General features: G+C 37.6%; 1 protein-coding gene across 1 annotated transcript in view; it reads left to right on the forward strand.

The window, feature by feature from the left end:
• The window catches only part of LOC136874603 (dual oxidase 1-like), a 335,200-nt gene that overhangs the window by 10,585 nt on the left and 308,510 nt on the right, over positions 1-16,105 (forward strand). The window contains exon 3 of the mRNA XM_068227874.1: positions 14,509-14,670. Coding sequence (XP_068083975.1) covers positions 14,509-14,670 — 162 coding nt within the window. The remainder of the gene's footprint in view (positions 1-14,508; positions 14,671-16,105) is intronic.

Genomic DNA, 16,105 nt, shown 5'->3' on the forward strand with positions numbered 1-16,105 from the left:
ATATATTGGTTCAAAAGTCTCCTTCCATCAGCCATATCACATGGTCCAGTAAGATTCGAGGTCTCATCCCTTCTCCGATGTACAGCTGTGAATCCATCACGTTGCTTCATTACGTTCATTCACATAGGCTGAACTTTCCCGCTGAAATAAAGCGTCTCGAAGCTGAGTTTGAAAAGTGGGTGTTAATAATGTATCAACTGTCTTTTCATGAGGTGGAGAGGGTAATATCTCTCGTAACCTCGATGACGTACTTTTCCTGGAACTGGGCTGAAATTAGCCTGCTGACTCTGGTCACTTCACCACGGCTATTGGAAAATTTACTGCAAGTTATAAATATGCGTGATGTTGAAATACTTTACCCAATAATTTGTTCGTTCAGAATACGTTATAGCCGCTATACAAAGAAATGAAATGATGATTGAAATGGATGATAAAAGCCCTATATATATATACATATAAATTTAAAATGACCTATCAGTGATTAAATATATACATATTATCAATTAAATATATAGTTCAATAATTAAAAACATTCAGTGATGTCCCAAACATCACATTCGCCCCTCTGAGCCTGAAACAAGTAGTACTTCGTTGAGGGCTCACACTTACACATTGCCACTTACGTTACACTTGTTTCCAAAACAACTGTACATTCATTCATTACTGTATACAACATAACACTATTTTACAAAATTACAACTTGATGATTCCACCTACAACTTAATAACAAATAATATATAACACTTCAAAATTTCCATTAAAACACAATATTACAACTTAGCGAGTTTCTGATGTCTCACTTTCTCAAATGTTCGTCACCTCTTGCTGATTTCATGAATCCAGTGTATGCAACACTTGACAATTCAATTTAGATCTGTACAAAATTTACACCAACAAAATGCATCGTATTACTCTTTCAAGTGTTTATACGTTCTTGCTGTATGACTTTCACTTTACACACGCTAACACATTCACGTGGTTTTAGCCTAGGGTAAAATTATTGCAAGTCTTTATGATGACTTCTTATAGTCTACGGGGAATTTACAAATTTTAAACTGCAATATTAATGATCCTCGTTATATAAAATCAAATACTAAATTACCCATACAGGGCGTTACGTAAAGAGAACAGACGTAATCTTGGTAATGAACTCGTGTCAATCGTATACACACACATCGTGTAGTAAGCAAAACAAAACTTGGGAAACTCCACCTACTAGAGAGCAGTCACTCCACGCTGCGACCGGTGTATATTATATAAGAGATAAGCGTGGCCTGGCTCACTGACCTATATTCCAGCACTATGGAAAATCCACCGGACTAGTAATATATTTACGTAAACTTAGAATGTTGAATGAACCCAATAAAATGAAATCACCGTCAGATAATTTATAAGCACAAGGTCCTAGTTTCTTATGTATACGATAAGGTCCTTGATATAAAAGGAAAAACTTTTTTGTGACTTTATCTTCACTGTTAGATAACATGGGAACTCTCAAAAGAACAAGGTCACCTATCTCAAATTCATCCAATACCTTACGTTTTTGCTGCTTCTTTCGAAGGTTGCCAGCTTTTACTAGCTTTTCTCTGGCCAATCTAACATAAAATTCAGCATTACGCTGCGGCACCTCAGTAATACCCAATACTCTCACCAATTCATTTTGTGGCTTAGTACCGAAATGAACTTGCAAAGGTGTCAATCTAGTACTTTCGTGCTGGACGGCATTGATCCATGTCTCTATAAGGGATAAATTCGCTACCCAAGCGGAATGCCTCTCGTGAACTAGTGACCTAAACATGCGCGCTAGCTCCTTCATCACCCGTTCACACATGTTCCCCTGAGGATTTCTGATGGATGAATGGACCTGAGTAATACCTAATTCTCTAATTACGGCTTTCCACTTCTTCAATGTAAACTGTGGTCCACTGTCTGACAATATTCTTTGAGGAGTACCTAATTCAGGGACATACTTCTCTTGGATTATACGACTACAGGATTTTCCTGTTGCTTTCCTCATAGGGTATAATCTGACCAATTTAGAAAAAGCGTCTATCAAAACGAAAATATATTGAAAGCCGTATTGTCCTTTTACAATAGGACCGAAAAGGTCGATACACACCAAGTCACCAGATTTTTCTGCAATTACTGCCTGACGAGGTCCCTCTAAGTAACGGTTCGGTATCTTACTTCTCTGACATAGATCACAAGTGGCAAGAACCTTTCTGATTTCTCTTCCCATCTTGTCCCAGATAAAATTCTGTTGGATTTCATACAGAACCTTATTAGCACCATAATGCCCTAATTCCCTGTGGATGAACCAAATTAACTCCACACGTAGCGATTTGGGTACACATATAGCCCATTTATGTTCGCTATATTTTCTAGCTAGAAATCCGTCTAACAATTTAAAAACGTGTCTACCGCGAGTCACAGTAACCTGCTCACCTCCCTGAAGTACAGACAAAGGTTCCCTACATTCTTCGTCCACAGACTGTTCCACCAACAGGTTGCGTAATCTGTTTAGAGCAGGCTTATTGTCCTTACTAAGGCATGCACAAATTAAAATGCCTTCCTGTGTTTTCAGCAAACTTCCTTCATCACACAATTTCTGATCTCTGGACAACAGATCAGCAAGGACATTGTCTTTTCCTTTTATATGCACAACAGAAAAATCGTACTCCTGTAAGGCCAGTATCCACCTACTAACCCTATTGGATGATAGCTTACATGTAGGTATAAATGAAAGAGCATGGTGATCAGTCCTAATCTCAAATTTAACACCTAAAACATACATCCTAAATTTACTTAAGGAATACACAATAGCTAAGAATTCAAGCTCGGTAATGGAATACTGTTTCTCCGGTCCACTTAAACCTCTAGACGCTAATGACACTATTCCTAGGTCTCCGTTGTCATCCTCTTGACATAATACACCAGCCAGACCATAGTGAGATGCGTCAGTGAGTAACACATACTTCTTATTTGCCACGGGGTACTTAAGAACAACTGCTTGCCTGAAACCTTCCTTTAAATCACTAAAAGCTTTGTGGTGACCTTCTGTCCATTTCCACTTACTGCCGGCTTTTAACAAGTCTCTAAACGGCTCAAGTAAGTTTGCAAATCTTAGTACAAAGCGTCTAAAGAAATTGCATACTCCAATATACGACCTTAATTCCTTGATATTTCTAGGTGTACTGGTATTCAATATTTTCTCAATCCTTGTACTCTCAGGCGTACCCCTATCGCAGATACACGGTGTCCCAAAAATGTGACCTCCTGTCTACCAAAAACACACTTATCTAACTTCAAAGTAAAACCAGCACGCTCTAACTTAGTAAACACCTTCTCTAAGTGACACAAATGTTCTTCAAAGGTCCTAGACGCAATCACCAGATCATCAATATAAACCGTGGCGAAATCACCTGTATCATCACCTAATGCAATATTTAATGCTCTAATTAAGGCTGCAGAACTAGTCTTCGTCCCGTAGGGAACGCGCTGAAACTGATACAAGCTGTACTTATGACTAAATGCTGTCAGAGGCCTGTCCTCTACTCTCAAAGGAATCTGCCAAAAACTACTTCTTAAATCAACAGATGAAAACCATTTTTTACCCTCAAAGCCCTGAATTAACTCTTCAATAGTCTGTGATTTTAACTGGTCAGTACAAATACATCTATTCATATCCCTCCCATCAATGCAAATTCTAATGCTCCCATCACTCTTAGGCACAACGATTAAAGAATTTACATACTGGCTATTAGACACTTCAATTATCCCATCAGCTAACATAGCTTGTATCTGATCGTCAACTGCCTTGGCATATTTGTGTGGGATAGCATACCGTGGCCCGCTGAAAGGACTGTCATCCAGCACTGAAAAAGAATGTTCATAAACATGTGTTTTACCGGGTTTCTTAGAAAAAATCTCAGCGTGTTCACATAACACTGCCAACAATTCGTCCCTCTGGACTTCCTCTAATTTACTGTTACTCGCAGCTTCAAATAAGGCATCCTTCTGATCCTCTTTCAACCACAACTGGCATAAATTAAACCCCCCACTGGGTTTCTCCTCATATCTAGAAACCTCAATAACACTCCATATAGCACAAACATTCGTTTTCCTCTGAATTTCATTTTTCAGTTCGAGTTTGACATACTTATTATCCCACTTCAGATTTACCGTTGCATCATCGTAATCTAGCTGAGCCGATTTTAAAGTCAGCCAGTCACATCCCAACATGAGATCAAATACAAGGTGAGGAATAACCAAACATACCTGTACTGAAATAAAACCCTCTATACAAATCGGCACCGCAACCTGCTTGCATATTTGTTTCGACTTCTTACCAACAGCTGTAATAATGAATGTAGACTTAACAGGCATCTCTTCTATCATAATACCCTGTTTAACTAAAGAGTCATACCATTCTGAACTTATACATGATTTCTGACTTCCAGTATCAATTAACGCGTGAACATACGCCCCCCAAACTTCTAATTGAACCACAGGATTAATCACTTCATCACCCGAATCTAAATAATTATTATCTGGTTCACACATAAGGTCTTCCTCAACATCTAGGTCATATGGCAATAGTTTCATAACACAATTCCTAACTACTTCCTGGTAAGGCTGGAATTCTGACCCATCATTACAGCCTGCATTTAGTTTAAAGGTTGTGATCGTGTACCTACACTTGGCTCATTAGTAACTTGTCCTCTGACTTGTTGGGCATTTCCCGTTCTATTTTCAGGTGCGCCACCCCTACCGCTATGCCTTGGCTGAAACTGATTACGATTCTCGTAGTTTGGCTGTCTCCTATTGTCCCTTGGTTCACTATGAGGAACAAAATTATGTGAGTTTCCTGTTCTATGCCCAATGTTTCCTAGCGCATCAAAACTCCCTAATAACTGCTCCATTTCCTGAATAGTTTTAACACTTTGCATACACGCTGCTTCGCGTACCCTGTCTGGAAAATGTCGTAGCAGTAATCTGACTACATCTGAATCAGCCGTGATTCCGTCTAAATTCTGGCAAATCATAACATGTGACAAAAAATACTCAGTCATAGAGACACATTCATTATGTTTGAATTTCCCAAATACTACCCTTTCTCTTTCACGGCTTTGAACGCTTTCGTTCCAGTATTTATCTGTGAACTTCGTCTTAAATTCCTCCAGACTTTTCATGTTACTTTTATAGACTGAAAACCAGGAACGCGTCTCTCCCACAAAAGCATGATCAATAATGTCGATCGCCTCTTCCCAGTCCATAAACCCTTCCTCAATCCGTTTCCCAAACCGTTTTTCTACTATTTTCAGAAATTCTAGTGGATTAGTTTGTTTCCCATTGAACTTCGGTAATTCGATTTCCTTACTGCAAATCCCTCCATGATTTTGCCTCTCAGTGTTAACTTGCCTTTCTCTTACTTCTCGTCGAATGCGTGCTTCTGCCATCGCTATGCGGTTATCTACCTCTTTATCTCTTCTTTCAGTTTCATTAACTACAGTGTTCTGTTTTTCTTTCAATGTTTTAATTTCCACTGTATTGCCTTCTACCATCGCAAACTTTTCTCTTTGTTCCCTAGTGTTGTCTTCTATTATACACTTAACGGTATCGATATTGCTTTGTACCTGATCTTTAAATTCTTTTATTTCTTCCTTTTGGATCTCAACTTTATTATTAATACTTGTCACCTGTGTCTCTAACTCCTTTCTAGTGTTGTTGCTTTCTTTTTCCATTAGTCCCAACAACTCACTCCTCTGCTCTACAAATTTCTTTTCTACCTCTTGTTTGTTTTGCTTGGCTGTCTCTTTCTGTTCCTCTATCTGCTTGTTAAATCTTTCATTCTGCTTGAATAATTCTTGTAACTGTTTGCTATGTTCGTCCATCCTTTTATTAGCTTCTACCTTGTGTTCATTCAATGCCTTACTTAATTCTCGTTTAGTTTGTTCTACTTCATTTTTGATTTCTGATTTAGTTTGTTCCAATTCCTTTTTTATTTCATTTTTTATTTCCAATTTATTTTGTTCCATTTCATTTTTTATTTCAGATTTACTGTCCTCTATCTTACTCAACATTAACTGCATCATTTCAAGTAACTGAGTATTATTACCCTCAATGTTAGGGCTAACCTCCGCCTCGCCCCCCATTGTACTATCGTCTGAATCTAACGTAACTTCGTCATTCCTACTCTTATTCCCTTCGCTATCTTCGCTCCTAATATCAGTTTCCTCCTCTGCACATTTATCTAACTCTTCCTTAGAATTACTTAAAGTACTACCCTTCAGCACGTGTCCACTACGCAGCGTCATGTCTTTCTCCTCTTGCTCAGCCATGTTACCCCCAAAATCAAACACACAAGAAAAATATACTGTGGATACACAACAGTTACCCCCAAACCACTGATTTTATCCTTCTATACCAGTATTTAATGATTTACGAGCCCCACGTTGGGCGTCAATATGTGACGTACCCACTTTGCCCACAGATGTATGACAAATTTTTAACGTGGCGGGTCACTTTAATATTAAAATAAATAAATGATATGTCATGGTTTCTCCAGAAACAGTATCCCAAGGGCGCCAGTCTTCAAGCTTATGGCTTGAAAACAAAAGTAGATAATTAATAATAATAATAATAAATAAAAATACGTAATGAGACTCAAAAAACTCCCAGGGGTGGGGTGAACGGAACACAAATCATTAAGTACACTAACTTGGAATTTAAGGATCATTAATAATCATTTCATAAAATACAAATTAAAACAGCTATTTATTAAGATGAAAACGTGACGTAATGGCGTATTAACGAAATCTGAACTTACGGAAGCAAAAGAAAAAGTGAATGAAATTAACTTTAAGAAAATGAACTGTTGCGCGAAGACTTGCAGTAACTTATGGCATAAGCTCACCAAATGTAGACTCTGTTGTCTTGCAGCTGAAGATGGGTGGATCTCTCGTACAGGCTGCCTCATCTGTTGTTGGATTCCAGTCCTACATCCACATTTCCTGTCTTTAACACTTCCTATTGTACTCCTTACATAAAGTCGTAATGAGTCCTAATTTTAAGTGCAAAACCACCATGGGTTATGTTCATGGAGAGAATACCTTCGTATTCTTCCATATTACGGAACAGTAGCGTAGCTAAATTCATAATAAAAGCTCTCCTCCTCTATACCAGTCAGAACCGGTCTCCCGTTGACTACCTCTCGTCATTGAGATAACAAGTCCCAATGAGAGTAACTTTTGAGTAGAATATACTCAGATGGGAAGTGAACTAAGTTAAAATCTTCTCCGATGTGTAGACGTAGAATCGTAGTAAGAGTATCTTCCAAGCGTGAGAATCAGAATCAGAATGTCCGAATCTCTGAATGTGAGTCTGAATGAGAGTCTGAATGTGAGAATGTCCTCTCCAGCCCTTGTCGGTGGTATATATTGGTTCAAAAGTCTCCTTCCATCAGCCATATCACATGGTCCAGTAAGATTCGAGGTCTCATCCCTTCTCCGATGTACAGCTGTGAATCCATCACGTTGCTTCATTACGTTCATTCACATAGGCTGAACTTTCCCGCTGAAATAAAGCGTCTCGAAGCTGAGTTTGAAAAGTGGGTGTTAATAATGTATCAACTGTCTTTTCATGAGGTGGAGAGGGTAATATCTCTCGTAACCTCGATGACGTACTTTTCCTGGAACTGGGCTGAAATTAGGCTGCTGACTCTGGTCACCTCACCACGGTTATTGGAAAATTTACTGCAAGTTATAAATATGCGTGATGTTGAAATACTTTACCCAATAATTTGTTCGTTCAGAATACGTTATAGCCGCGATACAAAGAAATGAAATGATTGAAATGGATGATAAAAGCCCTATATATATACATATTAATTTAAAATGACCTATCAGTGATTAAATATATACATATTATCAATTAAATATATAGTTCAATAATTAAAAACATTCAGTGATGTCCCAAACATCACAATACATTAACATAGTGACTTAATTAAAATATCACATATTTATTATTATCATTATGGTACCGGTTTTGGCACCTCCTGTGCCATCATCACCCAAGGAAAAATGGCAAGGTTTTTTTGGTAATTACATGAAATGTTTGTACAGTATAAAACATATACAGAGCATGCTATCCTATGTTGTGAAGTTTTACAATTATGTATATACATTAAAATCCATGTGATTAAAATACAAAGACCAATGAATGTTTGTGGGATGTTAGACATGTCATAAAACACAACACTTTCTTGTATGTAAAAAAAATTACAGCTAAAATATATGTGAATGGCCTTGAAGAGTACAAAGTGTTCCTTTAAAATTTTTTTCTTCTGTCTTTAGACACTTTCTAACGTACTGAACTAACTATTGCAAGAACTTGAAAAAAAAGGAAAGGAAGATTCTGAGGAAAATTCTGGGACCATGGAAGACTACTGATGGGACTTGGAAGGAAAGGAGAAATGAGCTCTAAAAGTACACTTGAAAGATCACAGACACAATGTGAAAACGAAGGCTGAAAATTCTATGGGCACAGTAAGAATGGATGGCTGACCAAAAGGATCTTCAAATACATCATGGGGTTAAATGTCACCTCCAAGTGGGTACAAGAGGTCAAGAAGGATTCAGACAAAGTTGGAATTACATTACAGATGATCCACAATAGAAGAGAGTTCAGAAGAAGCGTCGATAGTCTAAAATCATTTGAAGAGAACCCACTAAAACAGAGGCCCGAACGGATCATTTACGAAGAGAGAAGGATGAGAAGCAAAAGAATGAAGAGGTTTTGGGAAGATAAGAGAAGAAAGGCCAAGAAACTTTCAGTTCTCTGCAGTCCATAGATGGACAAATTCGGAAAAGAAGAAGAAACAGTTCATTATCAAAATTATATACACAATTAAAAGACACCAGATTTCTATCCTAAGTAGAGAATCAATAAAAAAAACTTACTCCTTGTTCACGTTCAGTAATTCAAACATATATCAAGTTAAAAGATATAAATTTCATTATGATAGATCCGTATTGAACTGTGATTACAATAGTATTTAAATAATATATTATTTTTTATTTATTTTTATTTTATTTTATTTTATTTATTTTTTATTTATTTAAATACTATTATATCAAGTTGCCAATATTTTCAAGAAATATGATAAAAAAATAGCCTTTTAAACTAAGAATAATAGCTTCTTTATTTTATACAATAAGCACACAGTTAATCAAAGCAGCAAATTTTCTCAAGAAGTCTATAAATTACGACGTCTTGACTGCCAAACTTCATACGTAAGACAAACAGGCTGCAGTTTCTCAATAATATATATGGAATATGTTAATGCTCTCAGGTATAATCGGTTTTCAGTAATAGGACAACATATGACAGACTCCAATCATAATTTTACATCTATTAACTAAGATCTATCCATTCTAAAAACAGAAAAGAAAGGTCCAATGCGTAACATTTTGGAAAATTTTTACATATGTCTTGAACAGTACATCAGTCCAAATTACAATTTAGATGAAATTAATGAGAAACATAATATTCTTTATGACATAATTCTTCCTATTTATATCAAAAGAAAACCAAATAAAAGTACAACATTAAACCCCCCAGTTCATATACCCATACCCAATCCACCATCACCTGACCCTCCCGACCCACAACCACTGTAAGGTATTCCTCTATACTCCACTAGCCAATCTGTCTAGCATTGGTATTGTGTAGCTACACACTAGTTCATAAGGCACCTAAAGATGTATCTCCTATATTTTCTTTATATTGTTTAATTTCCCATTTAATTTTCTTTTACTTTTCTCTTAGCCAAAAACCGAGAAGGTGCTCAACAGAAAGGAATTATATGGAATTTGAAAGATCACTCCAACAGATCAGAAGGTCACAGATTCATACTGTGAATGTCCTTATTAATACCACAAAAATGGCAGTTTATGTTCTCTTAGCAATAGTTAAATCTGAAGTCCAAAGACATCCACCACATGTAAACCATCTTTTTAACTCCAACAATAAATAATGCAAGATAAAAGCTACACCAAACGGACATCATAAAAATGTACTGTTTTGTATTAAGACTACAATTTTCTTTTTAAAAAAAAGTGACACAAAAGTCCCGGTCATATGTGAAAAAGACATGAGTTTTAATGGACTCATGTGTAACCACAACATATTTCATCAATGCTTCAAGACATGCCAATAGTGTTATATTAGGTGTTTGTGTTTTCAAGTTACATTTAATGTTCTGTTCCTTGTATAATTTAAAGCTTAAGATGACCCAATATACAGTCATTCATACAGTGCACATGTCCTGCCCATCTGAGGTGATGGCCAACAATCAATGCTTCTACATTCTTAGCACATACTTTCTCGAGAACTTCAACGTTAGAAATGTAGTTATCTCACTTGATGTTCATGATGGAACGTAGTTTTTGCTGGTGAAAGTGCTCCAGCTTTTTTATGTCATGGTGGTATCAGGTCTACGCTTCGCAGCCATAAAGAAGTGTAGAGATGACTACAGCCTGGTACACCATTAGTTTTGTGTGAATTGTAAAGTTTTTATTCCTGAAAACTTTGTGTGATAGTTGGCCAAAGGCCATATGGGCAGCACAAAGCCTGTTTTCCATATCCTATTCTGAAGTACAGCTCTTGCGCGCCAGATCCTCTATGGTGAACTTAGCTACGGCTCAAGACCATGGGATGCCCCCCTGAGACATTTCAAAGACCAACTGAAACAAACCTTAAAGATGGCAGAAGTAAACCCACAAACCTGGGAAACACTTGTCAAGGACCGTTCACTTTGGCGGCAAAGTGTCTGTGCCTCATTTCAACACTTCGAACAAGAACGCCGCAGACATGAAGATATTAAGCGACAGGAACGCAAACTTCACCAAACCCAGCCAAGATCCCTCCCGTCCCTCAGCTGCGCGATGTGTGGACGTATGTTCTATGCAAGAATTGGCCTGTACAGTCACCGGAAGTTTAAACACAAACTGCTGTGAATTGAAGTGTGCTATTAGCCAGGAAATCTGTAAACTTGGAAACAAGTAATTGACGCTGCCGCCGCCAACAATGACCCAATACAAGGGTCGAAACTAGTCCCAATGTAATAAATAACATATTATATATAGTATTGAATAGATGGACCTTATCATCCTTGTTGATAGTGATAAATCATCAATACAGACCAAAATGAAATTAATTTCATATGATTAGAGCAAATGTAGGATGTAGTTATGTAGAAATGAAAAGATTTGCACAGGATAGGGTGGAACTGAGAGCTGCATCAAACCAATCTATGGATTGATAACTCAAACAACAATAACAACAACATCAACAACAACAAACACTAAATATGTCACCAGAGATCTTTTACATGCTGACATCATACGACATAGAGTGCCAAATATACTTTTTTCTGCCCTTCAAAAATCGGTCCACTTCTGCGGGGTTTGAACCTGCTATCTTGCGATCCAGAGGCTGACACTCTACCCCCTGATCCATAGAGGCACTTACATAACAGGAAGAACACACTGACAAGTCAGTGAGAGAAGAGGAGGAAATAGAAACACAAGGACAGGCATGAAAACAAAAGAGGACAAGGGCAATCTCTACATCTGTATGGTCATCTGTCTTCTCATAGATTGGCTCTCTCCTGATCACTTCCAGTTCTTGTATATTAACAAGCCTGTTTCTGCTTCTCAGCTTGATCAGGAGAGCATCTTCAACACTCTGTGTTTAAGGGGTGATAGTACCTCATGGGGATTACTGTACCTAGGTATTAATATAAGGAATGATCTTCATATGGCTAGGAGGATATTTAGGGGTTGTAATAAGGATGTAAAGGAGAGGGTGTATGAGACTCTGGTAAGACCCCAATTAGAGTATGGTTCCAGTGTATGGAAAGCAACAACACACACTTGCTTCATAAATTGTATCTATAATTCATGTCTTGCCTTAACTTTATTGATTTCGACTGATGTTGGCTTCTAGCAAGACCAAAACTAGTTTCATCCAATATATGTAACGTTTTTAAGGTTACAGTAAATAGTATTGAACAGGTGGAAACCTTTAGCTTTTATTTTGAATTATATTGCTCTTCAATATGGAATAATATGAAATTTATTGTCCGCCTCTGTGGTGTAGTGGTTAGCGTGATTAGCTGCCACCCCCGGAGGTCCGGGTTCGATTCCCGGCTCTGCCACGAAAATTTGAAAAGTGGTACGAGGGCTGGAACGGGGTCCACTCAGCCTCGGGAGGTCAACTGAGTAGAGGTGGGTTCGATTCCCACCTCAGCCATCCTCGAAGTGGTTTTCCGTGGTTTCCCACTTCTCCTCCAGGCGAATGCCGGGATGGTACCTAACTTAAGGCCACGGCCGCTTCCTTCCCTCTTCCTTGTCTATCCCTTCCAATCTTCCCATCCCTCCACAAGGCCCCTGTTCAGCATAGCAGGTGAGGCCGCCTGGGCAAGGTACTGGTCATTCTCCCCAGTTGTATCCCCCGACCAAGAGTCTGAAGCTCCAGGACACTGCCCTTGAGGCGGTAGAGGTGGGATCCCTCGCTGAGTCTGAGGGAAAAGCTGAACCTGGAGGGTAAACAGATGATGATGATGATGATGATGATGATGATGATGATGATGAAATTTATTACCTGTGATAAGTGGTATATTTCAAGCTGTCAGTGGAGAGATGACATGGAATGACATTAATAAGCGAATAAGCTTGAGTGAAACTTTTAAAAGTATGAAAGATCACAATATGAACATAAAGTTAGAATTCAACTGGACAAATTGGGGCAAATATTGATTTGTAGGACAAGGAGTAAGGGATTGGAACAATTTAACACTGGAAATGTTCAGTACATTTCCAAGTTCTTTGAAAATGTTTAACATGTTCACTGCATGACATACCCACTAACCTGAGCAAGATATTTGCTTGGAACTCTTTAAAAATTGTAATAATTTGATTTTTTGAACGTTGATACGACAAGTTATATTGAACTCGTGGACTTATCCCATTCATACGCCTGGTGCGTGACCCGCATGGTAGTTGAAACCGAGAGGTAATACTGGTCATTGGGTGGATCACGTGCCAGGTGCATGGGTAGGTTACTGTGCATTATTTACTGCGGATAACAAATGCATAAGTATGATTACAAACATAAATATATTCATATTTACACTTCTCTTTTATACAATTTTATGTCACAATGTCTTTATCATTGCAAAATTGCTAACTGTCGAGGCATTATTTGTTCTGTCAAAGCATGCCATTTATTGAGCGGACCTCGTTGTGTTGAAGGAACTGCATTGTCAGCCATCTGAACAAAATATAAATAAAATGACAACATAAGCATCATGACTCAGTTCAAAATGATTACTACAAGTTCTTTCATGTTATTCATAAATATGATGCAGGAATAAATGATAGTTACAAGTTCAGTCCTTTCACTGAACTTATTTCAAAAGTGCAATCACTCATAATTCTCTTGAAATAATAATAATAAACAGAAAATACAGTGTCTTACCTCGCATTGAAGTTGTCTTGCTGCTCAAAGATCCCAAAAAGAATGACATATAAGGAAAACTGTGCAGAGGAAATGCGATGGAAACGGAATACGCATGCACAAATCTGGCTACGGATAAACCTGCCAGTAGAATGGACTTGCAGGATGTGTGGGATGACAAGGAGAGTCTTTCTTACCATGCGGGAAACCTGTAATTCACATTTTCTAGCACTCGTGCCATGATGTGCTAGGCGTGTGATCCGCACATGCATATAAACTAGTGCCACCCGCCCAGCGCGTGATCCACACTGAACGTGTTAAGAAAATGCTAGGTAAACAATTGATAGGGAATCTGCCACCTAGGCGACAGTCCTAAATACAGGTCATTGATTGATTGATTGATTGATTGATTGATTGATTGATTGATTGATTGATTGATTGATTTGTTTATTTATTTATTTATTTATTTATTTATTTATTTATTTATTTATTTAACTGGGGAAGTGTAAGACAGGGAAAAGTGTCACTAACATTGCCAGGTAAATTAAATACATCAATCATTCTATCTTTCTATGTATCTATCTATTTTTCTTTCCTCTCTGGCATTTGTAACCCATGTTTCTGCTCCATATGTCGAAATTGAGACAAAATATGCCTTGTACAACACCTTGTATCATCTTGGTACCTGTTCATTCCCTACCAAGTCTCTTATGCTCTGTTAGGATCTTCCTGTTGCTGACCTCCAGCTGTCTACGACTTCTAATGGCTCCCCGTGTAATTTTTACACTCCTCTTCCTTGTTTCACTCTTGTCCTTGCTTATTTTCATACCCTACTTTTCGATAACTGTACTTCCTGTTCATGTTCCAACCTTTGAATTTATAACTTATTTTGAAATATTTGATTTAACAAAATCTATTCATTTTTAATTGAAGAGAGTAGTGTTTTGTAATGACTTTAGATTTAGATATGTACTTATATTTTAGATACGCCACTGCTGAGGCGAGTTCCTGCAGCTTATGAAGATAGTGTGTACAAGCCCAGGAAGAAGGACCTGCCAAATCCTCTGACACTTAGCGATAAGCTTCTGAAAGGGAATATTGGCACCCAGTCGAAGACAGGGAAGACTGCTCTTCTCGTATTCTTCGGTAAGTTGAAACCATCCCCTAAATGAATATTATTAGATTCTCTATGTGATTATCAGTCGAAAAAGAATTGTTTCATTATGGATTGTGTCTCCTTTTATGGTAATATACAGAGTATAAATGAATATAGTGGCTGTCGTGGTTGTGGTTATTGTTTCAAGAGGAACCTCTTCTTTCTTCTTCTTCTCTTCTTCATCCATTCCCTTTTCCAGATTCTCTCTGGGTAGGGTAGTGTACCAAAGCCCTCCATCTTACTCACTCTTTCAAATCAAATCAAATCAAATCAAATCAAATCGAATCGAATCGAATCAAATCAAATCAAATCAAATCAAATCAAATCAAATCAGATCCGATCCGATCCGATCCGATCCGATCCGATCCGATCCGATCCGATCATCTTTATTTGCAAATGAGGTGTCTACCTCGGTGGCAAATGGTACACTAAAATACATTATTGTCAAGCACTAAGTATTAAATTAACAAGAGAAGAAAATTTTCCTATAATACAATTTATGCTAACAATATTTTCTATTAAACACACAGCTCATCCTTAATAAATTGATATTGTTTACAAAATTCTACTTATAATATTTCCTGTACTACTTACAAATATAGTCAACTGATATACAGTATGTGGAATTACTTCAAATGATACTATACAACTGGTATAAGATTAAAATTTACAATTTTTTTTTTTTTTTTTTTTTTTTTTTTTTTTTTTTTACCCATTCTGGAACGTAAGTAGCATAACGACCTGCTGCGTCTTAACCAGAGCCCCTTTTACCACCACTTTTCAGAGTTCTTGATGGGCCTTCACAGCTACCGTAGCGGTCCCAGGGCCCTCGAAGCCCCCACTGTACTTCACCCCTACAGGCAGTCCCCTACTTTGGCTGTCCAAACTCCTTAGACCAGGGGATGGAATTAATTTATTCACACACATTTTTTATTTACATTAACCTGCACTGGTCGAATGCCCTCTAACATTTCATTTATTTTCTCTTTTCCTGTTTATTCTCTTCTTGAATATCTACAGATTTTGGAAAATGATCAAACACTACCCCTGGTAAACTGTTCCACTCCTTCACACCCTTCCCAATGAATGAAAATTTACCCCAATTGCTTCTGCTAAAATTCCTTCTAATTTTATATTTGTGGTCAGTCCTGGTGATATAATTATTTTCCAACTGAAGCCTCTCACGGATATCTCCAATGCTTCTTCTCCTGAATAAGCTCTATATAATCCTATAAGTCTAGTTTTCTCCCTTCTCTTACTTAAAGTTTCCCACCCAAGTTCCTTTAACATTTCTGATACACTACTTTTCCCCTGAAATCCCCTGTTACAAATCTTGCTGCTTTCCTCTGCACACTATCTACTGTATTTCTTTTATTAGGCATTCTTGGTGAGGATCCCAAACACTGTTTGCATATTCCAATAATG

The sequence above is a fragment of the Anabrus simplex genome, chromosome 5 (genome assembly GCF_040414725.1).
Source record: "Anabrus simplex isolate iqAnaSimp1 chromosome 5, ASM4041472v1, whole genome shotgun sequence".
In the NCBI taxonomy this organism is placed as follows: domain Eukaryota; kingdom Metazoa; phylum Arthropoda; class Insecta; order Orthoptera; family Tettigoniidae; genus Anabrus; species Anabrus simplex.